The following is a 27,338-nucleotide window of genomic DNA, read 5'->3' as shown; positions in this document are numbered from 1 at the left end:
CATTGTAAAACTCCATTTAATGAGGAGGGGGAAAGAGGCAATGGTATTTGGGGAAGGGAAAATAGAGTAATCCATCAGCCTGAAATCCATGTTGGGTTTACACTGAGGGTTATTCCACAGAGAACAGGAGGAAGTGGGCAAAGGCTATACACTCCTTGAAGGAAGGAGGGAGAGAGGAAGTTCCTAGAAAAACAAGTAAAGAACTGGAAAGAGTCGAGTGGGTTCCAAATAAGAATTTGCAGCAGACCATCTTCCAGTGAGCAAAGTAGGGAAGGCTACAGTTAGCCGACTCAAGGTGATGCCAACACTGTTTTCTCAGTACACGTTCTAACAAGGGTGGAAAGAAAAAATGTTACAAACTCTCACTCAGTAATGTCATTATCATCTTATTTGCTACACTGGTGCTCCACCTTCCTCCTGAGCATTTATGCTGCCATCCTGAAGAGTAGCTGAGGCCAACAGACAGCGACTTGCCAAAAGCAGGGCCGGTTCTAGCTTGGACTCCTCTGTGGATGAGCCTATCGGCAGTAGCAACAGTCCACTGCACTGGGAGCACCCATTTAAATTGCCCACCATGTGCCTAACACAGCATTGCTTTGGGGAGCTGAGGAAAATTAAAATGGTGGCTCCTGGACCCAGTCACCTAGCATTGATCAGAGTGCCGGGGGGAGGGGAGGTGTCAGTGGTGGGCCCTGGCAGCTACGCCAGCTTGCCATGTGCTGATGCCATTGAACCACACTGGCCATTACCTTACCCTTTCTCTAATCACAGACAAGAAATGTAATTGTCCACTGATGAATAGCCAGAGGAAACACCAGACATTGTTTCCCCACCAGCTCAGTCCATTGCCCTGATTGCTGAATGCAAGCAAACCCCCATGAATTCAGCCTCCATGAAAACCGAGCTGTGAAGTTTTCAGTGACTCAGTTTACCCTCTGCACATGAGGTTGCGATATATGCATAGTAACAGCTGATGAGACTAACAAAGGCTGTTTGCCAGAAGCTTCCTAGTAAAGGCTCTTTGCCTTTAAGAGCTATGTTGCATATAGAAATTTAAGAGGTGCAGTCTTTGGTGGCGTGGGGCTGTGGCGGTGGTAGAAGCTGCAACTGTTAAATTTCTGCCTTTATGTACCTGTTAAAAGCCCAGGGCTTATGCCAGGAAACAAAAAAGGAAGCAGCTCATGGTGAACCTGCAATATACACTACTACAGATCCTATCATTCTCTCTAGGGAACTAGCAGAGGAGAAATTGGCTGTCTAGCCATGAAAGCAGGGCAGGGGGAGTGAGGAGGAGATCCGCTCCTCACCACTCATCCCACTCTGCACTGGATAGGTGGTCGCCCCTGGACTCAGAGGCGACCATCAATCCGGATAGGATTGCTCCCTCCATCCTGCTGCTCGATATTACTGCTCCTTCTATTGTTCTGTACTATTATTGTAATTGGAATTGTTTTTAATACTGTATTTTAAATGTGATTTTAATATTTACCTGTGAACCGCTTAGGATTTTATTATATTTAGTAGTATATACATATCACAAACAAACAAAACAGTGTGTTGCAGCAAAAATAGAGTCCTGTAGCACCTTGAAGCACATTTAGCATAAGTTTTCATGGACTAGAGTCTGCTTCACAAAAGCTTATGCCAAAATAAATGTGGTAGTCTTTAAGGTGCTCCAGATTATTTGTTGTTTTCGAGAAGTAGGTAATACAAAACCACATTTGCCCAAGTAGAACTTTATGTAGAGCATTATTTGTTTGTAGCATTCAGTCTCCAATCTCTGGTACTGTTACTGTGTTCAGCACCTGAATAAACTGCACATCCCTAAAAGACCGCTCATGTCACATCAGAGCCAGGGCCAGCCTAGCCATGCAATGGCCATCTCCCCTAGTTGCACTGCCCCCCCCCAGTGCCCCCATCTGCTGGTCTGCTGTAGCCACCAGTTATACCCTCCTCCTGCTGAAGCAGTTTACCTGGTCACAGCAGAAGCAGTTTAAAATAGGAGCCAAGGGGGAACCATCAGCCCCAAACATGTGCTGCTGCTGCTCCTGCCTCCCCCCAGTCACTCACACGCTCCCTCCAGCACAGCGTACAGGCAGTGCCAACATCCCAAAGTAGGAACTGCGTCTGCAGCAGGCAGCTGCCATTTTAAACTCCCCAAATGTAATTTAAAAGATGAAAGGTAAAGGTGTCCCCAACCACTCGTGTCCGACTCTAGGGTGCGGTGCTCATCCCCGTTTCTAAGCCGAAGAGCCAGCGCTGTCCGAAGACGCTTCCGTGGTCATGTGGCCAGCATGACTGAACACCGAGGTGCACGGAACGCTGTTACCTTTCCCGCCGAGGCAGTACCTATTTATCTACTTGCAATTTCTTGCTTTCGAACTGCTAGGTTGGCAGAAGCTGGGACTGAAGACGGGAGCTCACTCCGTCACGTGGCACTCGGGTCTAATCTAAAATGGCAGCCTCCTGTTGCCAATGCTCCGGAACCAAACACAAAGTCACTTCCAAAGTAGGATGGAAGCACTGGGCTGAGCTTGGAGAGGTGATGGGGGTGAGCTTGTTTTATCACCCCTCCTAATCTTTTGCCTGAGACAAGAGGCTCCCTGAGCCATATGTGGGGGGGCTGGCCCTGACCAGAGCATCTAGGCCTACATTTGTCTGGCATAAGATATGCCTCAATGCTTGGGCAGTTCCACTTTTTAAAAGGAAAGACAGAGAAAAAGGAGAGGGGGTGCATGACACATGCATACACCTGCTGGGCAGCAGGCTAGGCCCACAAGCCAGACACTGTTGCACATTTCTAAATTCCAAACATGTTCCTGCACAAGCAAGGGGCAGGTTGACCTTTCCTCCCATTCTGTCATCCTTTGTTCATTAGGGAAGTTTGGTGTGTTTTCTTAGCAGGATCAGTCAGGTATCCTTCTGCTCCCACAATATGGTGGGAGATAGTTTACATCCAGATTGGGGACTTTGCTGTCATATCTAGGGCAAAAGGACACTACAGAAGATGCAAGCTCACTCTGTGCCCATCAGATTTGAGAGATCAAGAGATCCAGGGAAGGGACGGAGGTTTGACTGGGCCGAGGGTGGAGTGGGTGGATCGGCAGGGCTATCACTTGATTCAACAGATCCCAGCTTTCAGCCTCCAAAGGTAGCTTCTGGCTAGGATGAATTCCTTTCTTTGTCCAGCTTGTCATAATTGCACAAGGAGTAGAGAACTGATAAAGGCATCCAGTAAGTCAGAGAAAACCCAGGCAGTTCTAATTTGGGGGACTGAGATTGCTGAATCCGCACATCTCTGATCCTTGCAATAGAAGCATATGAGCTGCTTCAGTCTACACTAGTCCTCCTCTGGCAGGCAGTGGTGCAAGAATCGGGGAGGACTTGGCAGTCAGGCAGCTGTTTTGCTCTAGGGAAAAGATACTCAGCTTTCCCTATAGTGCTCCACTAGGAGTGTGGGGAACTGCTACTGCCTTCTGTTCCTTCCCAAATGAATACCCAGTCTATATGAGCATCCACAATACCTTAGGGTGCTCAAGGCTTTCATCATCATTTGATCCTGAGTCTCTGTGTGCTATCTCACAATCTCCATCCACTTCCCTGACCACATTTGCAGGAAGCCTTGATTGGAAAGGAAGAGAAAGAAAAAACCACAAGATTACATTAGCCTTACTGTTCTCAGTCCCTTCTCCAACGTCTAAATGCTGTAAATAAATAGCTTCTACAAAGTATGCTAAACAGAAGTCAGGCTCTGGTCTCAGAGCTTCTGTCTGATTTGGCTTAACTTAAAATAATTTAGCTTTGAACTAGTTTAAAGTGCATATACACTTCCAGATGAATCTACTGGACTGCCCCCTAAAGGACAATAACTATACTGCTATGTATTGTCTCCATAAGGATCCAGTACAGTGCTTTATCAACAGATATTTCAATGCCCCATTAAAGATAATTAAAACAGAAAAGTCATGAGAGCTAAGAGTAATCTTCTGCTTGCCATATCTGCACTTCTAGATGTTACATTAAAGCCAGACCAAGATTTATCCATATGATCAGAGTGACTATGTGACTGGCCCACATTTTCTCATTGCATGAAAGGCTCTCTAATGGCCTAGTTCGGGGGAGGGGGGGACTAAGTTTTGTTTTTTAGCTTGTAGGTTGCTGTTTTTAAAACTTTGATCTAGCGCTGATCACCTAATAGCCTACTCTCAGACACAAGTAGCTTAATATAGGGAGCAGCTTTTTCTGCAAGGGGGATATCCATGTGGCGACAGGGCCATCTGTTTGCTGTTTAACAAAAACAGAGGATGTGTGAATTCTAATGCTGGAGAGAGGGAACACGCAGCCTAGATCAAAATGAAATGTTAAAAGGAAAAAATATAAAAATACAAAATAGTGACCTATTGTTGTGGTGTTAGAAGATAGTCTGTCTTTGTTTCTGCTGTTGTTTTGTTTAATGTGAAGGCTGCTTAATTGCACCCATGATGGATTTTTAGAACAGGGAATGCTCAATTTCTAAAGATTAGTTGGAACCCTAAAATTATAGGCAATATTCAATGCAGGCACTCTGCCAGCTCTGAACACATTGCACTAGTGGAAATAACCACTAGTGCAATGGGAAAGTAGTGCTTGCTAACACAGCCCAAGAAACTACCTGAACCTACTGCTTCCAGAATGGGACAAATTGCTGGAGCTCCCTTCAACAACCTCCACTGACTTGTCACATTCCAGAAGCATTAGGTTCAGGTTGCACTAGTGGTCATTCCCACTAGTGCAGCAGCAGTATTGGATACTGTCCTATAAGTTTTTTAAATGTTCCCCAGATGGGGCAGACAAAGAAGGAGGAGAGTATCACTCGTTACCTGTCAGCTTTTAAATGTCTACCTCACTCACATTACTATTCTCCACAGGACACTCCAAAGAGCAGTGGAAGCACTATCAGATAGTGGGAAGTTGTCTCACTTCTTTTGCTTTGAAAACGCAAATTCGCTCCAATGGAAACAGCACTTTGTAAAATGGATCCTCAGCAATAACTGTGTAATAAAGCAAACCTAGGAAGGCCTAAAGATGTCCTATGATAAGCCCCTTATTTTCCCTTTAGTTCTATATCATAGATAGCCAAATGCAACAGCTGTCACAAGTGGCACAGACCGTGAGGGTTTATGGCTATTTCCCCGACACTACACAGGTCTCTGCTACTTGTTTGCCAGCACAGTACACACAAAGGCACAGAATGCGCCATATCGAATGTGTGCATACTAGGGTGGCACTTTCTAAATCTTTGGACTTGACCTGTGGCACATTTGCTGGTCACCATTCCTGGAGACGCACATTTTAGTCCAACAAATTTATTTTAAATTGGACATTGACACCTAGTGGTCATAAATAGTACTGCCACAAGTTGCTCCCTGCATGCCAGATTCACAGATGCATTTTTCAAATCCAAGCTGTTTAGTGAAGAGTGGAAGACCCCCCTTTAGGGTGCAGATCTAGCAATCCATCATTGTCCTGGTTTTTAAAATACATTTCATATGTTTGGACTGAGATCAGCCTCAGTGGGAACTTCCCTTGAAATGCAAACAGCAGCTTGATAGAAGAAATTTTTGTCACAACCATGGCAGGGAGAGAAAGAGTTAAATTTTCCCTTCCCCGCCCCTAAGTTGCTCAGGCTGATATTTACATAGCAAAATATGCAGATTAATTGCACATATGGAATTAACATAACTTCTTATTTGGCCCAATGAAAGTGCCCCCTGGTCTTCCATTTACTCAATGAGCTCAGTCCAGCCAAGCACTTTTCAGTCCACTTGATTCCAATGCAATGTTCAGGGATGCAGAAAATCTGGCCCACAAGGCACCCCGATCCGACCCATGCAGCCTCTTGGGGTTCCTCCGGAGCTGGACCTTGGGCTCCAAGCCCTGCCTCCTCGAGGAATCCCCTTGGAGAGCATCCCCATGCTCCTATCTCTGATCTCAGGTAACGATGGAGATTACAGCAGGATCACGGGGCTGCCTGCTCTCCCAGACGCGGGCAAATCCCAACACCTCCTGCTATCTCAGATCTCAGATCGGAGACAGCAGTGGGGATGTGGGGCAGCCTGGGTCCCTTTCTCCATCCTAGGAGGAGGCACAGTTCCGTGCCTCCTTCCAGCACAAAGAGAAAAAGGGGTGACGTGATGTCAGGGGCGGAATCATCCCCCCTGACATCATCCAGCCCACATTGGGCCTGGTGGGACATTACTCTTCATTGACCTTTTACAAGAGAGAGGAAAGGAAGAAGGAGGACATCTTTTCCCTTCCCACTCTCTAGAAACCTCCTCCGTGCGCAGTATATAGAATGAAGTGCTCAGATTCGGGTCTGCCAGCCAGACCCAAATCTGAGCCCTTTAGTGCTGTATAGCACAGTTGGGAAAAGTTTCAGGAAGGCAGGACAGAAAAAGGGGTGCTTTTCCTCCCCCCACTCCTGAAACCTCCCCCACTTCAACCTCAAATACTACTATAAGACGCTTGCGTCAAACCGGCTGGAACCTTGAATGAGCGCACTCTGGTTAGGGACAAGAGATTACAACACAACAGTTTGTTGCTCATCCCCCCTTGTGACATTCTACATGTCAGCATAAGTACATTTCGTCCTGTCTGCCATTCGACATCCAATGTTTCAGAATCTGAGGGATGAGGGCACCACCTTACCCACAGGCACAGGCCGCCCCGGAGGAATTTGACAAGATGACATGGGCCTTAGGTGCTGCAATTCCATATATCATTAGGTCCAATGTAGCTTCATCTTCAATTACTGGCTGAGCTGGAATATCCTGAAGACTGGACTACAAGGAGAGCAGGAAAAATGCGGAACCATATAAAACCGTATCTAGCTGTGATTGGGTAATTAAAACAATGTATTTGAACCCACGTAAATAGATATACGTTATTCATACACAAGTGTTCCAAGAATGCAGCTCTCATTTCGAGCACTGACTGAGTGTCTGAAGTCTGAGTCTATGTGAGATTGCATGACTGCTGTTCAATGACATTGCTACCAGCTGCAGGCTGTCGCAAGAAATTAAATTACCAAAAAGTTACCAGATTAAAACAGAAATCATACATATAAATGTACAAACATTTGTACCAGTCATTTGACAAAAAGGCATGCCTGCTTAAGGCCACAGTGCTTTGCACACTTTCTTGGAAACAAGATACATTGAAATCAGCGGGACTTACCTCAGTAAGCATGCTGAGGGTTATACTGTAAGAATGACATGGCAGGGTGGGTGAGATGGTCACTGGTGTGGGGGTGGCTTTTAGAATATTATTTCCTCCCACTGAAGTCAATGGGAGGGAAATTCTTTGCCCAAGTCCAGAACTGGGGTAAAGTTGCATTGTCATGAGGTGTGGCTGTAGACTAAAGAGGTATAGGATACAGTATAGGTGTGTTTCTATTCTGTGCTGCCCAAATCCCACCCACAGTTCTGCCCCATTTTGGTCATTCTGTCACTGTATCTTCACCAGTGGAACACCTCTGCTGGCAGAGTGTTCTGCCAGCATGTCTGAGGTATTCCACTGGTGTGCTGGTTATGGTGGTGGCATATATAGTATTCTGCCAGTGTAATGGGGCTTTTGCGAAATCCAAGAACCACTCAGCCAGAGTAACTGAAGTATAGGATTGCATCCTAAATTCCTTATTTTTCTCCCAGAGAGCAAAACAAAAGATTTTATTTAAAGACATATAAATTCTTAGAGCAGAAATTACCCAAGAGATATTATAACTCCAGCAGAACATTCAGAATAAATTCTGCTTGGGTTCTAGCCATATCGAATGCAAAGGATACTACCCAGGAAATGGAATGGGATTGCAGTAAAGAAGGCAGACCTTTAGCTCTACCAGAAAGGGCCAAGAGAGCTCAAAAGATGAATAATGCAGATGGCAACATGGTCTTGATTTACTTCCGTTAGAAAAAGTTGATAATATGCCAAACGTTTGGTCAAAAATAGAAGAAAGGATTCTAATGTTCAAAAAATATGGAGTATATTCAAAAGTCTTTATTTTCTCCATTCTATGAGTGCATAAAAGGACCCCACATTATGGAAGGTTACTTTCATGAACTTACAAAGCCCTCCGTACATGCATAGAGCTTTAGAGCTCTAAGATTTCAAACAATGCTGCTATACATTTGAAGCAGGGCTATAGCTGCGGGGGGGGGGGGGGCGATGGGATCCTGGCCCCCATCAGGGATTTTCAAGGCCTTTCTCTGAATGTTCAGCTTTTATTTAAACAAAAAAAGGCTTTCATGCATTTACTTTGTCACCCACAGAATTTTTCTTAATACTGTGAAGTGTAATGGTGACTGATTATCCTAACGTGATCATTTGGTTTCTGCTTCTATGTTAACCACTCACACTACAATCCTAAGCATGTCTACTCAGAAATAAGTGCCATTGAATTCAATGGGGCTTACTCCCAGGTAAATGGGTAGAGGATTGCAGTCAGACTGTTTTATATGGTTTTATATTGCATAACGTTGTTTGTAATAACCTCTAGTTAAATAAACCAACAAAACCTGTACTTGCATTTTTGTGACAAATCTTGGCTGAGTCTATCTATATTGTCAGGCCCCATATATACAACCAGATAGTATTATTTAAAATATTTGTATCTTGCATTTTAACACAAAGGCCCTTTTCAACACATGATAAAATTGTGCACATTATAAATAAATAAAGTGAGAACAGAAACAAAACTTCACAAAATAAAACTGATGTGTCAGGGCTGGGGGGGGACCCTAATTGTAGCTGAAATGGAGCAAAAAGGGCTTAACAGCCTGTCTAAAGAGGGCAACTCAGGCCTTACAGGGAAGGGAATTCCACAGCATGGGCACCACTACAGAGAAGGCTCTGTCCCCAGCCAACTGGACCTCCAGTGGCAACATGAAGCTGAGCAAGACCTCTACTAATGCATGCAGTGTGTGGGCCAGTTCATGTGGGAGAAGGTGGCCCTTCATGTATCCTGGTTCCACACCATTTATAGCTAATAACCAACAACTTAATTCAGCCTTCCCCAACCTGGGGCCCTCCAGAATTTTTAACTTCCACTTCATCAGCCCCAGCCAGCATGGTCAATGACCAAGGATGGGAGTTGTAGTCCAAAACATCTGGAGGGAATCAAGTTGGTGAAGGGTGACTTAAATTATGCCCAGAAACATACTGGTAAACAATGCAGAGGAAACAAAAACAAAACTATATTCTTCGTAAAACAGATACACCTCTAGCATCCACTTTCTGCACTAGTTGAAGCTTCTGAATAGTCTTTGTGGTAACAAGTTGGAATTATTTATATCTTTCTCAGTCATAATGGAAATTCAGGTTGACTAATCATTCTTCCCCAATCACAAAGGGTGAGGTAATAACTACCCTGCAGGTACAAGACTGACAGTCCTTCAAGTGCTATAATCCAAGATGAGGCCTTGTTTACATGACACTTCTCACTTCCCACTGATACCATGCCAGTCCACCAAGTACCCGAATAGTTTAAACTACTGCTAATTATGCTAATTAATTACTACTTATATGACTACTCGAGTACCTGGCTGTGTAAACACTCCCAGCAGTTAGTGGAGGTATTAATGGTGCTGAGAGTAACATGTAGTATCAAAAGTTCAATATGAGGCCATTTACAAGAGGCTGCAAAACATGTTACTAAAAATAGGTTAGTTTAACCCCTTTGCATGACCACTTGCTTGTCTATGTGATGAGGATTCAGAGAGAAACCCAAAATACAGGCGCAAAGGCCACTGCTAGATCTAGAGTTGCTGCCTGTTTTAATAGGCAGAGACTCTGTGCTGGTGTAGTGCAGTGATTATGACAGACAGCACAGAAACACCCACCCACTGGGCCAGTTCGCACAACATGTTAAGCAACCATGGGCCAGTTAAGCAACCCATAGGCTGTCAGGGACGAATGGGAGAGAATGGGTTAACCATAGTCTGTTGTTGGGTTAACTGGTGGATTGTTTTAGCCCCTAACCAACCCAGTGCTTTGGGTTCAAGTGACGTACTAAGCAACCTGAGAAGGAGCTGTTTGTGGGTTGGTGATTACAAGCAGAAGTGTCAGGCACATGGAAAGCAGCTCGCCTGCTTTCTCCCGCGTATGCATGACAGCCCATGGATTGTTTAACCCATGGGCTGTTGTGTCGTGAGAACCAGGTCAATCAATTCTCACGTCAGCTATAAGCTTACTAAGGGTGCTTCCAGACAGAGGGCTCCTAGCACTACCAATTAGAAGTCATTGTGCATCAATTCCATCTTTTTCTCCTTAAGAGATTTTCTGCAGTAAGGGAAAGCAAGGAAGAAGTGGTGGGAAAAAACAGGAGGGTTATGAGTTGAAGATGATGATGTCTGGTGCATTCATAAAATTCTGTGAATGAGGCAGGATGATGCCACAATAAAAGCTTTGTCTCAAAGCACCCAGTGTAGCTTTAGGCAAGCCACTGTCTCTCAGACCCAGCTGTGGATCCACAATACTAGGATAATAATACTGCCCTACATATAAAGGTCACAGAAATAATGTACATGAAGCATTCTGAACACTCAGAAATGTTGTATGCATATCATATTACATGATGCACATCCAGCTGTCTAACAGGCAGACATTAACAGAAGAAACTTTCTAGGTGTAGAGATGAAGCGATGGGCAGGGGATGTCAAATTCTGGGTGCCCTTGGTGGCCAAGCAAGCATTTATGGCCACCAGGATATGCCCCGGCTTTGAGGTAAGGATCTTGCACCTGGCCTCATGCTGCATCTTTGGAGCACAGCATGAAGTCAGGGACAAGATGAAGCACCTCCACCATCCCCCTCTAGCTCAGAGCCGGTGTGGGGTAGCAGAAGCATGCCAGGACTCTCTGCTCTGCCTCTCCGCCTGAAAAGTAGGGCAGCATTATTATCCAGCACAGAGCTACTGCCCATTAAAATAGGAAGCAACTCTAGATATAGCCATGGCCTTTGCACTTGTATTTTGGGGTTCTCTTTGAAGCCTCACCACACAGACAGCAAGCGCGCATGCCAAGGGCTTAATCGTACCTATTTTTAGTACCGTGTGGCAGCCATACTTAAACGGTCATGCTCGTTCCATGTTACTCTCTCAGCACCATTCACACCTAACTGCTGGGAGTACCATTTTGGGATGTAGCGCACTGACATGCACTACATAACACAAATAACTTACAAGACATAAACAACCTACAAGACTTTGTTACACCTTAGGGTATAGCACGCCAGTGGTTGTCATTCTTGTACCTGACCCTTTGTGGAAGCAGAATAGTCAGTCAACTGCAATTTCCATGATGAGCACAAAAGATAGAATCAGTTCCATCTCTTTACCACAAGAAGTGTTCATAGAAGCTTCAGCTCATGAAGAATGCGGCTGCCAGAGTGCGTCCTGGCAGCAGCACCCAATGCTCCCACCCCACCCAGTCTCTCTCTCAAGGGGAAGGCTGGGTAGGGCAGGATCATGTACTACTAGAGCACCTTTGGGCAGCAGTGCCCAGGGCCAGCTCCACCATTAGGCAGCCTGAGGCAACTGCCTCAGGCAGCAGATGCTGAGGGGCAGTAGTGGCTATTCTCATGAACTCTCCAGCTATTCCCCTCTGTTGGAGGACAGAGTGATGTATGCCGCACAACCTGTCCTGGACCCCCTAAACTAGCCTGTTGCCTCAAGTGTAGTAGACGATGCTATCCCATTACCAGTGTTGAAGTAAGATTTAACTGCCAGTCCAGTCAGCTTCTCTTTGTGGAGTTGGGAGGGGCACCACCTTGTCAGTGCAGGCTGGGGGCTCCGATGTCACAAGGGTGAATCCACTCCAGGTTTAAGTCAGAACTCTAAAGAAGCGTCTTGGATAGCTCCGTTATTGTTCTGACTGAAACTCGGAGAGATACATTACCCCACTGACATCGGAGCCACCGGCCTCCACTGCATCTCGCCCTTCCTCTCAGGCAGCCAAATGTCTTGGTCTGGCCCTGGCAGTGCCCATGCACCTTGGGGAAGCAGCATCCGATACTTCTGCTCTGCCTGCCTTTCCTGCTCTAAAAACAGGAAAGGCCAAAGTTGGGGGCAGAAGTGTGGAGGAGCCACTCACCACACTTGCCAGAGGGCGGCACATGCTCACCACGGTGGGAGTATTTGTCAAGGCCTGATGGTGGGAGAATGTTCCTCTCTTGATTTCTGCCTGACGCAAGATCTCATATTTCAGGCAGTGATACCACCTTTGACTGGGGTCGGGGTGGGGGTGGAACACAAATGTTCACTATGGGTTTTGGCCTCCTTGGATCCCTGGAGATGGAAAATAGAAGACAGAAGTGCATAACACTTTGCCTTCTCTGTGTTATCACATTTAAACTATACCTGCAATTTTTGGCCAGCAAGTATAATTCTACAATTGAACTGGAATGCCTCTGTATCAATCTGCTATAAAGGGAACTAATCAAACCCCAATTCTTGGCATTGCTAAACATTTGAAAAGAGAAATCCTTGTCAAACAGGTTGACAAGGCCAGACTGGATCTTGGAAGGAGCTGCTTAATACAAGACATGCTCAGAAGAGAATGTGGCAGAACATTACATGCTGTCACCTACAGCTCCCCAGCTAAAAAATGGTCCAATGATCAACGGTCCATCAGTGATCTACAGCTCATCCTCAACAATTATACTTCTCTCACACAGACCTTGGTGGGGAGAAGGAGATATGTCCTTGCTTACAGGCAGCCCCCTAATTTAAAATTGCAACTCAGCAACAGCAACAATGACAGGCCCCCTAAGGGACACATTCAGGGACTAGGCCTTGCAACAAACCCAGATGCCACCTCTGTCCCCATATCCACTAAGGCAACAGTGAGGAATCTTTTTTCTATCAAGGTCACATTCCCTCAGGGCAAAATCTGTTGGCGGCCACAGACCAGCAGTGGGTAGGACCAGAACCAAAAGTGAGCAGGCCATGCTGGCTGGTGCTGAGGGGAGTTGTAATCCAAAAGATCTGAAAGGCACTAGGCTGAGAAAAGCTGGTCTAGGCACTGTGGGAAAAGTAAAGTAGCAGATGCCAGCCAAACTGCAGCCACAGGAGTTCAAGGGTAGGTAGACAGGCATCAGTATGGCGGCCTCTGCCACAGTATGGGGGCTCTTGCAGCTGCCCAAGGATGCTACTTTTTCTTCCTGGCACACATTTCAGTCTACTTCTGATTCTTGAACAGAATAATTTCAGATGAAGACTCCAGTGTGAAACTGCTGAACTAGAATTGATCAGCATGTTTGGTTGTACTTATTTCAGACTCAAACAGAAACAAGGTCTCTTTCCCACTATGGGTAGTAAATTAGCATAGCAAAGCTACGTCACTGTGCTTATGTTGTGTAAACATTTGAGCTTCACATAGAAATCCCACAGACTGCACTTTTCCTGGGCATATAAATGTTTCTGCCAACTAAGGATAACACTACATGTGTCTGATAAACTGGGTTCTAGTTCGTGAAAGCTTTGGCCACAATACATTGATTAGTCTTTACCCTTCGATTGTGAAGCCCCTAGGGAGCAGGACTGCTAACATAGAGGAAAAACTGTTTTGCGTCACTCTGAGCCAATGGGACAGAGTGGACTATAAATCAAATGAATAAACAAAGCATCACAAGACACTTTTTTTTGGTAGTAGGGACATAGCCACAAAGGCACATTACCAGGCATCATCCACACAAAGCCTGAGAGAAAAGCTGGAGAAAATGCAGACGAGAACTTCCAGTCTGATGCTTAATGCAGAAAGACTGAGGGCTTAACAAAAAGTTAAATAGTCCTTTTAACAGCAGCTTTGTTTTAATAAGAAAAACAGCTTTGGGGGTCCCAAAGGTGAAACCACGCAACCCTTCCCTCGGCTCATGGAGTGTTTGTTTTAAAATACTGTATATCCTGCCTTACTAATGAAAGCCTACAGCTCCTGTTCACAAAGAAGGTGGCGTGCCCCCAGCTATAGCCCAGATTTATTTAATCGCACTGAGAGTTGCAGTGGTCCAATCACCTAGGCAATGCCTTCAGGTGAGACAGATTTTACAATTCAGTTGGGCATGTGCTGATCAGACATTCAGAGAATGATGTGCCTTCTCAATTGTAGTGGGGCATCAATGACCTGGTTTGCACATAACGAGAAGCCACCCTGGGTGAATTTCCCCATGGGCTTTCTCATGGTGGCCACTTTGATTATTCAAGCCACAGCAATGCGTGCTGTATTTATTTATTTATTTATTTATTTATTCATTCATTTCATTTCTATACCGCCCAGTAGCCGAAGCTCTCTGGGCGGTTCACAGAAATTAAAATCAAACACACAATAAAACAATTTAAAATATATAGAACATTAAAACCACAATATAACAATACAACCACAATAAAATCTAACAGCAGTGCAGGAGTTTAAAATACAGATTTAAAACAGCAAAGATAAAAATTTAGAAAGCTAAAATGCCTGGGAAAATAAAAAGGTCTTCACCTGCGCCGAAAGGAATACAATGTAGGTGCCAGGCGAACCTCACTAGGGAGCTAATTCCAGAGCCGGGGTGCCACAGCAGAAAAAGCCCTCCTCCTAGTAGCCACCCGCCTCACTTCCTTTGGCAGGGGCTCACAGAGAAGGGCTGCTGATGATGATCTTAAGGTCCGGGCAGGCACATATGGGAGGAGGCTTATGCTGTAGCTTATCATTATGTGCAAACTTGATGAGGGTGGGTTGTTGGGGTAGTTGACAAGCCACCCAAGAACCCATGGGCAGTTTTAGGCTTGCAGGTGGCTTGTTAACCATTCCAACAACCCACCCTCGTCCAGTTCACACAGAAAGACAGCAAGCTACAGCACACCCCAGCCACGGCTGAAATATTCAAAATGGCAGCTGCCACCACAACGAGAAACCCCATGGGGAAATTCATCCACAGTGGCTTCTTCTTACGTGCAAACTGGGCCCTTGTCTTTGTTAAGAGACATCCCCACTCAGACTTTCATTTGAATATGAATCTCTGAACGAACCCTCTTGGCACTTCCCTTAGAGCATCTCTACACCAGCCTAAAATCCCATATTTAAAATGGGGCTTTCTGCTTTCATATTAAATGCAGGATCATGATGGACTCCCTTTACACGTGCCCTTTTCCCCCTTATCTGAGTCTTCCATATGTTTCATTATACAGCTGCTAGATGGTGTTGTGGTCGAGCTCCTGTTCTTCCGGCTTTTCCTCTTTTCACAAAGGAACTCAAGTGCTGTAATTTGATAGCTCATTATCTCCAATTTTTTTTAAAAAATGGAATAAAGGTCATTTAGTGCAGGAGATGCCCTGCAGGTTACTGACGTCATCTTAAGGACCCACAAACTTCTGTGAGTAACCAACCTCAATAGCAGGATAAAAGCTCTGTATGAAGAAGCCCTTAAACTCTTTTCAGTCACAGTTCTTCACACATTCATTAAGCTTCATGACTGCCTAGGTAACTATTTTTCTCATTACAGATTGTGGGAAGGATGAAAGCTGAAGCATTTCAATGGCAGCAAAGCTGTGACTGCAGACCACGAATTATTTCATCATTAGTTTTGCCATAAGGGTTTAAGTGCCTCTGAGAGTTCTGCTGTTATTAACACTTACTGAGCATCAAAAGATCAGGGATGACAACTGTCCCTATTGGGCATGTGTGTATATAATCTAGCAGCTCATGGGCTATTCTTGGGTTCTGGGCTGACTTGTTAACCATGGTAACAAGCCACTCTGCCCAGGTTCATATGACACAATAAACCATGGTGACCACACGCCACAGCTTAAATATTTAATTGCAGCCAGCATACACCCCAAGCCACCGTGGTTTATTTAAGCCAAGTTGCTGGCTGCCAATCGTGCAAACCGGCCATATGAGCCACTATGCCAACAATTAAGAAGACTTCTAGATGGAGGTTCTTTTGAGCAAAGGTGGGCAGAAGAAGGTAGATCTGGATCTACTGGTAGATCTCTGGGTGATGCAGTACGTTGACAAGAATTACTGATTGTCAATTATTTGACTATTAATTATTTAACAATTAACAAATAATAATGTATTAATAATTAATAAATTGTTTAATTAATAACTATGTAACAAAATTATTCCTCTCCCACCACTGCCCTAAATTAGACTGCTGAAATGAAGAAAGCTTGGCATAATCAGGAGTGGATTTTTGTGTGGAAGGACTATGATCTCAGTTCCATCCTAGTACTCAAAACAAATTCCTGGACTGTATCTCCATGACAATGGAAGGAGAAGCGAATGGAGGAGTACCAGATTTTTTAAAAGGAATCAGCTTTGCTGCGCTTTGGCCCATGCAGGGCTCCACAAGCGAGTACTCTGCACCAGTAAAAATCGCTTCACAGAACATAATTCCTGGTGGGTGTGGGTGTTGGAGTGAACGTCATCTGACTGGCACGGGCTGCTCAACCAATAAGAGAGGCTTCCCCCCCTCCACCCGTTTCTCATTTCCCCTGAAAGTCCAGATGTACCTGCATTTCAGGAGCAAGCCTCACTGAGAACAATGGGAGTTACTTCTGAGTAGACACACTTATGCTTGTGCTGGGAAAGATGGGGGGGACATAGGGATGGGAAACCATCCCCCTTTCTAAGCGCAGGATCTCTTTAATGAACATGTGAAGTAATTACTTCCTAAGTCAATAAATGAAGCCACGGGAGAATCGCAGGTTCAGTAAAGCGCTTTACAGACTTCAGGGAATCAGTGCTTTAAAGTCTGTATTCAGTTCAGCGGGTTCTCTGTAAATTCTGATGTGGGCATTCAGAGGGCAAGCCTCATTCAGTACAATGGGAGTTACTTCTGGGGAGACACTAATGGGTTTGTTGTGGGAAAGACAGCAGTAAACATAAAGACAGGAAACCAGCCCCCATTGTAACCAGATGCTGTGCAGGATCTCTATAATGAAGGGTCGAAGTAGTTATTTCCTAAGGCAATAAACCAAACAACAGAGAATCGGAGCCTTGAGATCACACTTTACAGCACTTAGGGAATTTAGCTTTAAACTGTGCCATTTCAGTTGAGGGGGATCTCTGTAAATTCTGATGTGGGCATTGAGGGGACAAGCCTCATGAGCATAATGGGAGTTACTTCCAAGTAGACACACATATGCTTGTGCTGGGAAAGGTGGGGGGAGACTACAGGGATGGGAAACCAGTCCCCTTTCTAACCTGATGCTGCCCAGGATCTCTATAACGAAGGTGTGAAGTAGTTACTTCCTAAGGCAATAAACCAAACAATGGAGAATCGGAGTCTTGAGATCACACTTTACAGCACTTAGGGAATTTGGGCTTTAAAGTGTGCCATTTTAATTGAGGGGGATCTCTGTAAGTTCTGATGTGGGCATTCAGGGGAGAAGCTGCATTGACAACAATGGTAGTTACTTCTGAGTAGACACTAATTTATTTGTGCAGGGACAGGAAACACACAGGAAACACCCCTTCACCGGGGTCATGGTGAAAGGCACACCCTTGGGCAGGGCTAGCATACCCAAGGTAAATGCGGGGGGTTGGGGTACACAGTAACTATACTGGGGAGAACCCAACTTAAGGAAAATAATTGGATTTGAAGCAGTCTCAGGAAATCCATTTTTTCCCTGATAAGCTCCAGGGTGGCTGCTGGATGGAGATGACGTCATATATCCCTAACAACCTCCGAAAGCAGCCAGTTCAGAGTAAATCGCTCATGGAGACACCCCCCTGGGTTCAGAATTCTTTGGTTATAAGTATACACCTTTAGCACCAGGCTCTGGTTGATAGATCTCAGTGTTCTAGTAAAAAACAAGCCTGAAGTCTGTCCATCCCTGTTTTTGAGTATGAAGAGCATTGATTCGCCATCAGCGAATCTGGTATCTCCAAATGTACAAGGACTGCAAGTTACTGTTTATAATAATTTTTGTACTTGGGACCAAATACTGAAGTATGAAATGCACCTGCAATATGTCAAATATGAAGGATGCACACCTGTGAAAACTACTGCATTTCCTTTTAAAATTCATTTGAGTAGCCAGCAGGAAAGGATTGTGCCTTTCTCAAAGTTGATGTATTTTAAAGATTGATTATTATGATGTTGTTGTTGTTGTTATTGTTGTTATTAACCTGCCTTGCAGGGCACATCGCCCTCACAAGTTTGGGTCTATAGAATGGATGGAAAGTAAGAGATACCAGATATGCTGATGGGCTTGGTTGACAGCTGGTTGGCCACTGTGTGAATGGAATGCTGGACTAGATGGACCCTTGGTCTGATCCAGCATGGCTTTTTTTATGTTCTTATGTTCTGACATTCTTAAGAAGGCAATAAAATGTAAGATAGATGATGAGCAAAGGCATGCACTGCACCAAGGGTAGGCAGCCCTGTGCCCTCTATATGTTTGGACTACAACCCCCATAATCCCTAACCATTGGCCACACTGGTTGGATCTTATGAGAGTTGTAATCTAAAACATCTGGAGGGTACCAGGTTACCTACCCCTATACTACACCAATAGCCAAGGAAGTAGACTGAGTAAAGAGAGATATAAATGTTCCCCAGGGAACCTTGTGCTGAGATTTGGAAGTCAGCCATGCAACAATCCACCCAGTCCCACAGTGACCTGCATCTGCCCCCTAGATGGGCAGAGAACCAGGATGGAATGTAAGCTCTATAGTTATACTGTGAGAGTCTGATGTACCCTCTCCTGCATTTCATCCTGGATGTACCCCAAGACATCTCCCTTATAAAGATCAGGTCTCATACTCCTGTTCATTTTTGAAAGTATGCATGTTTCTAACTGTGAATATTACTTACTGTGGCAAAACCACACAGCAGCTATTTGTATGAAGAGCAGGGCAACATTTATAGGTTTATAGAGGGTTCATAGTGAACCCTGTATAAACCTTCTGGATAGTGAGGTTAATTTATTTATATGTTAATATATTTACTGTATTTCTATACCATCTTTCTGAAGCCAATCAAGGTAGTTTACCAAAATTTCAGAAAATAAAAACCATGATCAAATAAAAACATTAAAAAAAACCTTTAAAAGCCATAACTGAACAGATGCCCCTCTTTATTCATCAAAGACCACTGATGTGTGACACTAATTCTATCTGGTACCCTACTGACAGGGCTGGCCCAAGACATTTTGCTGCCTGAGACAAAGAACAAGATGGTGCCCCTCCCATTCCACCTACAAAAGCCAACTGGACTGGCAGATTAATCTGTCTTCAGCAACAAAGGTGGGACAACATCCTCCACTGCATCTAAAAGCAGCAGGCTGAGGTAGAGGTCACGGAACACTCTTCACGGCACACAGGTCTCTCTTCCAACTTCTTGCTGCTGCCTCTCAACATCTGCTGCTTGAGGTGACTGCCTCACTCTGCCTAATGGTAGGTCCGGCCCTGCTCACTGATGAGCACTTACTCTAGTTAGCCATGGGAAAAAGAACACACATGTGGACCAAAATGTTGGATAATCACCAGGTCTTTGTAGTCTGTGCAACATAAATGGACAGCTGCTAACAATCAGAAAGAACCTAGGTTGATTTTCTGTCCCAGGACCTAGCCACTATAATGCAAGCTTAGTAACAACACACTGTACCATCAACACACTGCCTATTGGAAACTACAACTAGTTTAGAAGATGGCTACCAGGATGTTAAATGGTGTAGGCTGCTCTGAACATATAATACCAAGTTTACAACAACTTCACTGGCTTCCAGTGGATTTCCAGGCCCAATTTAATGTGCTATTTTTAACCTTTAACGTCCTAAACAGTCTGGATCCAGGATAGTTCAAGTACTGTCTTCCCTTCTATGGACCTACCTGTACACTAAGAGCTCCCTTGGAGGCCTGTTCTGTGTGCCCCACCCTTTAATGTGCAGTGGGTGGGTTACTCAGGACAGGTCCTTCAGAACAGCAGTATTGAAACTGTGGAACTCCTTCCCTCCCTGGGAAAGTCCTTTTTACTCTACCTCTACAAGCCTTCCAGTGCATGATGATGGTGGCACTCTTTCAGAGAGCTTTTAGGGCTCATTGCCTATTTTCAGTTGCAGACTGAATATTGCTGCTGACAGTTTTGCTGATGTTTATGTTGTTTTCTGTTGGACCTGTTGAAGGCGATTGCAATGTTATTCCTTTTTTCATGGTGTTTTTAATCTGTTCTTTGGATCTTAATAATTCTCTGCCTCATGGATCTATAAATCAAAAGTGGAATATTACATTTTAAGACATAAAATAATAAATACGCGGCACTGATATCTGGCATAGTGGGTCTGTGAGTGTCAAGCTTTTAATTTTCAAAGAAAGCAAATTTACTCTGGGATCATGGCATGTGTGTAAGACCTCAGGGGCCAGCTCATGCTGTGACTTTGTTACCTTCGCTCTCCTAACCAGAATCCGATTTTTATCCTTGCTTGCAATATGAAAATGCCACTTGCAGAGAAAAACTTTCCAACAGCTTCTCCCTGTCACATAATTACCACTTTAGAAGCAGGAAGCCTCCGGCGCTGCTTGTACATATTGATGAGCCTGTTCCAGGGAGAGAGATCTGCTTTTGGAGGTTCTACTTGTACATCTTCTGTTTAAAAGAAAAGCCACATCACCGAGTCATCATGAACTCCACAGACTAGGTTTTCTGAGTTTCAACTCCTTCCCTTATTCAACACAACAAAATGAAGAATTTTGCTCCATGTACTTGTAGGGAGCAGAGAAAAGTCTGCAAAAATTAGGGGAAACATTCATGATAACCAATGTCTCCCTTGTCCTAGACCAGGGGTGAATAACTTTTGTGGGCATGTGGCCACATTTGGCAATTTCAGAAACTGCCCTGGGCACCATTACAAAATGGCCAGCTGCAGATGAAAACATTGGCCTGCACCCACCTGCCATCTTTATTTCCTAAGAATGTCTCTGAGCCCCACGTGTGGCCCAGTGTGTTCATGGGAAAAGAAAATGGGAGCGGCTAGAGGCCCTCACTTTGCTGTGAAGTGAACCCAGCTACCAGTAAGAAATTTTGTTATTTAAAAAAAAACCCTAAAAATAAAAAGTCGGAGGGGTAGGGGACCTTGGTGGACTCCAAGAAAGGTGTCTGAGAGTGCACTGGTGCCCATAGGTGCCACGTTGCCTACCCCTGCCCTAGCCTGTGGACAATAGGGTCTAAGATGAGAGCAGATGTCTCCCCATCATCCCACAGTTTACCAAATTGCACCCCCTTCATTCATTTAGGAAGCAGAGAGAAGCAGCTCCAGTCGAGAAAGTGATCAAGGAAGGAATACAATCTCCCCTCCCTAATACAAGAACATGTGGTTGTGAGAAGCAACAAAGCTAACTTTGTCCTAGGAAAGTGAAATAGCTTGAGCCAGCACTGAGTAAGTCCAATTGATTTCAATGGAATTTAATTCTCCCAATAGACGTGCTAAAGGACTTTTCTACACAAGGCTTTTATTCTGCAGTTGTGACTCACAGTAGTTTGCGTGTCCTTTAGACAATGATGTCATCCTCCAGGGCATCTCCCGCTCATTGCATCCCTTATCTCGGTTTTTTTCATAATGAGGAAAGTCTAGTATTTTCTCTCATCCCACCATAGAAGTCGTGTGTAAAAACAAAATTCCACTATACCACACTGCCATCTAGTGGTTGTATAATGAAACATATACAAGGGCAGAGAGAGAAAAAATCCTGGAAAAAGACACGTGTAAAGGAGCTGATCTGAATCCCATGAAGAATCCAAAAGCAGAAGCCCCAGTAAGGGTGCGGAATAAAAGCCTCATGTAGCTCAAAGACTGATTATTTTTTATTTTGTAGCTCAAAATAAAAGCCTCATTGCAGCTCAAAGACTGCAATGGTAGTTTACTTCTTACCCATCTTGATGGGCCATCTGACATAATACAGGGTGTTCCTGGTTATAAGGCTCGCCTCCTGTTTACTTTAAATACAAGTCCAAAATTTCAGATTTCAGATATCAAATGTGATGTAAACAATCAAGGCACAGCAACTAATTGATAAATAATATTATATAGCAACTGCAAAAAGAATCAGTAAGAACCTTCTTCCATCCCTCACCTTTCAGTAGATGCTCTTTTTCCTCTTCAGCACTACTGTTCTCAATCTCTGCCATGGATCCTGTAGCTATGGAGACTCCATCATCTGCACATAGGACCTGGGAGATTCCATCTCTAAACCCAAAACACAGTTATTATGGATATTCCACACAAGAAAGGGATCCCCACAATTCTTTATTCATCATGGGGATGGAAATCCCGATTTTCTCATCCCAATATCAAATTCCACTTATTCCTACCAGTGGCAATAACTACATCACTACTGACAGGTGTATGCATTGGACTGAATAAAATCCGCACTATTGATAGCGATTAAGTTCTAAAAAAAGTTTAATTCCAAGGATTCAGGATTGAGGCTTTCCGGAAGGCATGGTCTCTAGTTGACTGTATGAACAAAGCCATTAATCTTTATCTAAAAGGCCCAGATAGTCAGTCTCCATGATAATATCTGGCTTATAATAACAGACTGTGGAAACCTATTCCCAAGGAAAGCTTACATTAAATATTGTTCATGCTTAACACTGCTTAACACTTCTATTTAAAACCTGAATTCTTAATTTCACAGAATTTATTAATTCCATACATAGGGGTCATAGTGAATAACTTGTAGAACTGCCAAGTTTTGCTTTTAAAAATCCTGACACATCAAGCTAAGTGCCTCTGAGCATGTTCAGAAGTTGTTTTTTTTCTTATGGTAATGAAAGCCCCCAGCCCCGAAAAAACATTTAAGAGTAAAATGCTCTGGAGCATGAGTGAAGTGCCTTTGTATTTTGAACTCTTTCAGCCTGTCTGTCAAGGATTATGGCAGCCTGGGACAAGACTGCAGGCAGTCACCCAACGGAGGGGAAGAGTGTGGAGACCTGCTCTGGGATGTCTGGCTCATCTGTAAGACAGCAGCTTGGAGACAAACACACATGTGTGGTCTTGCCAAATAAACCCTGCAAAATGCCCCCACCCACTTCTGCACATTTCTCAGTAAGGGCAGATCTCCATCTAGCAGCACAATGCACACGCATTTACATTAATAGTGGCTGCACGCACACACATGTGGTAAATCTAGTTCTGCTGGATTTTTTTCTGTCTTTGCATCCTGCAACGTTGGAAGGCTGCCAAAACGATAACAAACTAGGCCTGTGAAATTCTGACCGGCTGCCAGCTCTAGTAACTCCTCCTTTCACACACATCTTCCTGGGTAACATCTCATACAATGAAGTTCAGTTAGCAGCAGTCAAGTCTCACATACCATTAATTCAGTGTGTGATATTGATCAATATCAATATATTGATATTCAGTGTGTGATACCTCAGGGAAAGGTAACACCAAAGTTTTTGCCAAGCCATTCTCAGCCAATAATAGCCAGAATGAACAAGTCTAGTCCAAATTAGTCCCCATATAACACAGCCAGAAGTTAATTAACATCAGTGCTTATTGTAAGGAGGATTCACACTCTCCTGTAAGTGAGGCAGGGCTAGGCTACAATGTGCCCATTTTGCTGATAAATAAATAGAAACCTAGAAAGAGAAGAAGTTGCTTGCTCAAGGTAACATGGGAAGGACCCAATCCTAGATTCTCCACAATGAAGCAGTCTTCCTGGATGTCAATCCTATTAGAAACACAGGGCTTCTTCACATGGAGCGTTTATCCTGCTATTGGGATTGGTTACTCTCGGAAGTTTGTGGGTCCTTTAGATGATGTTGTCAACCTCCAGGTCATCTCCCACACTAAATTAGCTTTATTCCATTTTTTAAAAGATCGGCGATAATGAGCTATCAAATTACAGTGCTTGAGTTCCCTCGGTCAAAGAGGAAAACGCACAATAAGAGGAGCTAGACCACAGCACCAGCTACCAGCTGTGTAATGAAACATATGGAAGACTCAGATAAGGGGGGAAAGGAGAGGGGAAGGAAATATGTGTAAAGGAAGTCTGTCATGAACCTGCATTTAAAACAGAAGCAGAACGCACCATTTTAAATGAGGGATTTAGGTGGGTGTAGAGATGCTCACAGAGAGTATAAACTCTGTGTACTCAGAATATGGCCTCAACATTGCTGACACAACACTCACTTTCCTGGTGTTCCTCTGTCATCAGACTCTTCTTTCTTCTCTCCTGTGACAGGAACTCTTTCACATGGGTTCTGACCCAAGTCACTCATGGAATCAGCAAAGCCATCCGAATCTCCCATCTCCATCCCAGTCGACTTAAGTAAAGCAGAAAGCTTCTCATCTGTAGGGGTGCTGGCATCTCCGAGACTTTTTTCCTTCAGCAGCGATAGCTCTTCACTGTGGCTATCCATCAGCCCCTTGTGGATCTCACCGGAAGAAGTGTGGGTAGCACCTGGCACTTTGCCTAATAACTCCACTTCACTCTCAGGCAGGGGATAGCCCAGGAGTTCGCTGCCGACATCGACTTTCTCTTTTGCATCTGCCTTGGACCTCTGCCCCTCTTGGGTGACATGCCGGCTGCTCCCAAAGAGGTTTCTGAAGAACTGGAGCACCCCGGGCCTGCTGGAAACAGAGGAGGCTGTGAGAGTATCCATCACTTTTAGTCTTTGTTGTGGGAGCTTTTGTGGGGTCGGTGAGGCACCTGGGTGGCTGCTCCTCTCAACAGATTGGAATCAGGGCTTCAAACTGAAACCCCCAACTGCTCGGAATCCTCTGAGAATTCTGGAGTTCTTTGAGGGGTGGGGCTAGAGGTCACACACACACACACACACACACACACACACTTCACAATTCAGGGTTCAGCTTTTGCTCTCCGGGGTCAGCAACAGAAATTTAAAAAATTAATCAACCAGTTAAAAGATGGTCAGGAATGGAAGAAGAGGGCTTAAGGGTGACATTTGGAGGTCTATAGCTCCTGGTATCATATATAAAGCCCAGTGCGTCTTGAGTCCAAGTTATTCATTCATTCATTCAAAGTATTTTTATTCAGCTCTTTAGTCAAAAGGGCTCCCAGAGTGACTTGCAAGAGTCAGTCATCAGACAGACCCTGCCCTTGGGCGTACAATCTAAAAAGACACGAGACACAAGGAAAAGGATTGGGAAGGAGGAGGAATAAAAAACATTATGAATCTCAGGCCAATCCAGAAATATTTGAGTAATAGTACCATACAGGAGAGGTGGAGCTATAGCAGCCATCTCCAACCTGGTGCCCTCCATATGGCTGGGAATGATGGGAGTTGCAGTCCAGCACATCTGGAGGGCACCTAGTTGTGGAAGGCAGATCTACAGGATCACCAGAAGTGGCCTCATACTAGGCCAGACCATTTGTCCATCCAGTCAGTATTGTCTGCTCTCCAGGATCTCAGACAGGGAACACTGGTATTTATTTCTGGATTTTTATTTGCTTTCTACCCCACCTTTCTACCAAAAATGGCACTCAAGGTTGCTACCTGATCCTTTTAAGTGGAGATGCCAGGAATTAAACCAGGGACCATTATGCATGTAAAACAGGTACTCTACCACTGAGCTCTATAGTCTGCACAAGCAGGATGTCTTTGTCTTCTTGAATAGAGACATTAGGGATAGATCTACACTGGGATTGCATTCCCACTAACAGAAAATAGCAGGGTTTATTTGCTAATTTCAACATTTGTATGCCGCCTTTCAGGGCAAGCCCTACCAAGGCAGATCACAACGTACTAAAACGATAACATTTATCAGAACGGATCATAAAACACAATCTATGCTAACTTAAAACACAACAACAGCCAAGAATATTATCCCATAGGCAGCTTAAAGCAGTAAAAATATGGGGTGTGTGTATGTATACATACACACACACACACAGAGAGATAGATATGAAATCAAGCAGCAAAAATAAGACAGTTGAGAAGGCAGCTGTTTAAATACAGAGGATCACAATATTAAAAGCAGCTTGGTATAGGAAGGTCTTCGAGGCCTGTTTTAAAAAAATTACAGAGTATGGGCCATACCTACCTACCTGGAGAGGGAGTTCTGTAAACATGGGACCATGACCAAAAAGGCCCTATCTCAATGGCCCAGCAACCTAACATATCTTGACGGCAGGCCCACAAGCAGGGCCTCTGAGGTCTGGGCAGATTCACATGAGTGCAGGCAGTCCTTCAGCTAACTTGGTTCCAACCCCTTTAGGGCTTTTACCAGCACTTTAAATTGGGCCCAGAAACAAACCCACAACCAGTGTCACTGGTATAGATAGGTGTTATATCTTCTGATCAGTTGGTCCTCACAAGCATCCTGGCAGCTGCATTCTGTAACTCATGGAGCTTTTGAACCATCTTTAAAGGCAGCCCCATGCAAGGTGTATTACAGTAGTCTAGTCTGGATGTAACCAGTGCATGTATAACTGTTGCAAGGTCAGATTTCTCTAGATAGGGTCACATCGGTGAATCGGTAGATCTGATAAAAGTCACTCCTAGCTTCCCATGACACCTGCGCCTTCATCAACACAGCTAAGTCCAGGAGACAGAAGTCCTCCCTACATGCACATTCCCAAACTGTGAACTTGTGCTTCAGAGGGAATGCAGTGACATCCAGTGTAGTGTGCAAACCTTGTTACCAGTCCACAGATTTCCCCACCCGCAGTACCTTTGTCTTATCAGGATGACGTTCTTTTAAACCTCTTAGGTGTAATTCAGCCACACGTGTGAGCATAACATTCCCACTCTTGACCCTCCTCAACCCTCTTTCAGAATACACAGCTCACTGCTGGGTTCGTCTTATTTCAGCCGCAACCACACAGGAGAGTTTTGGATGGATGTCTTCAGGAAGCTGCAGCAGCGCAAACAAGCAAAACAATGGATCCCTTCTGCTGTTAGATAGGTCCTGCCCTTCTGTGGCAGGACCTATCATTATTCAGGTACTCATAAGAAGACTGGTAAACAGAATCTCTGTCATTATTTATTTAGTGTCATCAGTGTACATGGCACTGTACAGAATAAAACAATGAAACAACAAATCCCTGCCACAGAAGTGTATGTTCTAATAAAATCACATAATAAAACCGAGGAAGGGAAGGGAATGCATCAAATGGGCACAGGGAACAATACTAAAATAATCAATATTAGCAAGCAGTGAATAAAATCTAAACTAAAATTCCAAAATTTTGGAAATGAATTTTCCAAAATGGAAAAAAGTTTTTAACTGAGATTTAAAAACAGAAATTGAACCAACCATCCGCAAAGCCTCTGGAAGAGAATTCCAGGAATAGGGAGCAGAAAAAGGACAGAGCTGAGCAATGGCAGTAGAAACCTCAGTAAAGGTGTGGGTTAA

General features: G+C 44.3%; 1 protein-coding gene across 3 annotated transcripts; it reads right to left on the bottom strand.

Moving 5' to 3' along the window:
- LOC146348400 (uncharacterized) lies at window positions 1-26,798 on the bottom strand. Of its 3 annotated transcripts, none has more exons than XM_084848313.1 (7): window positions 26,655-26,798; window positions 24,150-24,590; window positions 22,087-22,199; window positions 20,505-20,602; window positions 6,688-6,821; window positions 3,525-3,621; window positions 1-327 (listed from the first exon to the last, which is right to left on the bottom strand). In XM_084848313.1, exons 2-7 carry the CDS (start codon window positions 24,377-24,379, stop codon window positions 316-318), a joined length of 684 nt encoding a protein of 227 aa, XP_084704439.1. In that variant the 5' UTR covers window positions 24,380-24,590; window positions 26,655-26,798; the 3' UTR covers window positions 1-315. The 3 variants fall into 3 exon arrangements, with proteins under 3 accessions (XP_084704439.1, XP_084704440.1, XP_084704438.1); XM_084848314.1 differs by having other exon boundaries at window positions 20,505-20,599; window positions 26,655-26,796; XM_084848312.1 differs by lacking the exon at window positions 26,655-26,798 and having other exon boundaries at window positions 20,505-20,599; window positions 24,150-24,622.
- Window positions 26,799-27,338: the final 540 nt, after the last annotated feature.

This window comes from Heloderma suspectum, chromosome 4 (assembly GCF_057233095.1).
Source record: "Heloderma suspectum isolate Gila_16-S chromosome 4, 16-S_ref, whole genome shotgun sequence".
Taxonomy (NCBI): domain Eukaryota; kingdom Metazoa; phylum Chordata; class Lepidosauria; order Squamata; family Helodermatidae; genus Heloderma; species Heloderma suspectum.
This window is presented reverse-complemented; position numbering and strand designations above follow the sequence as displayed.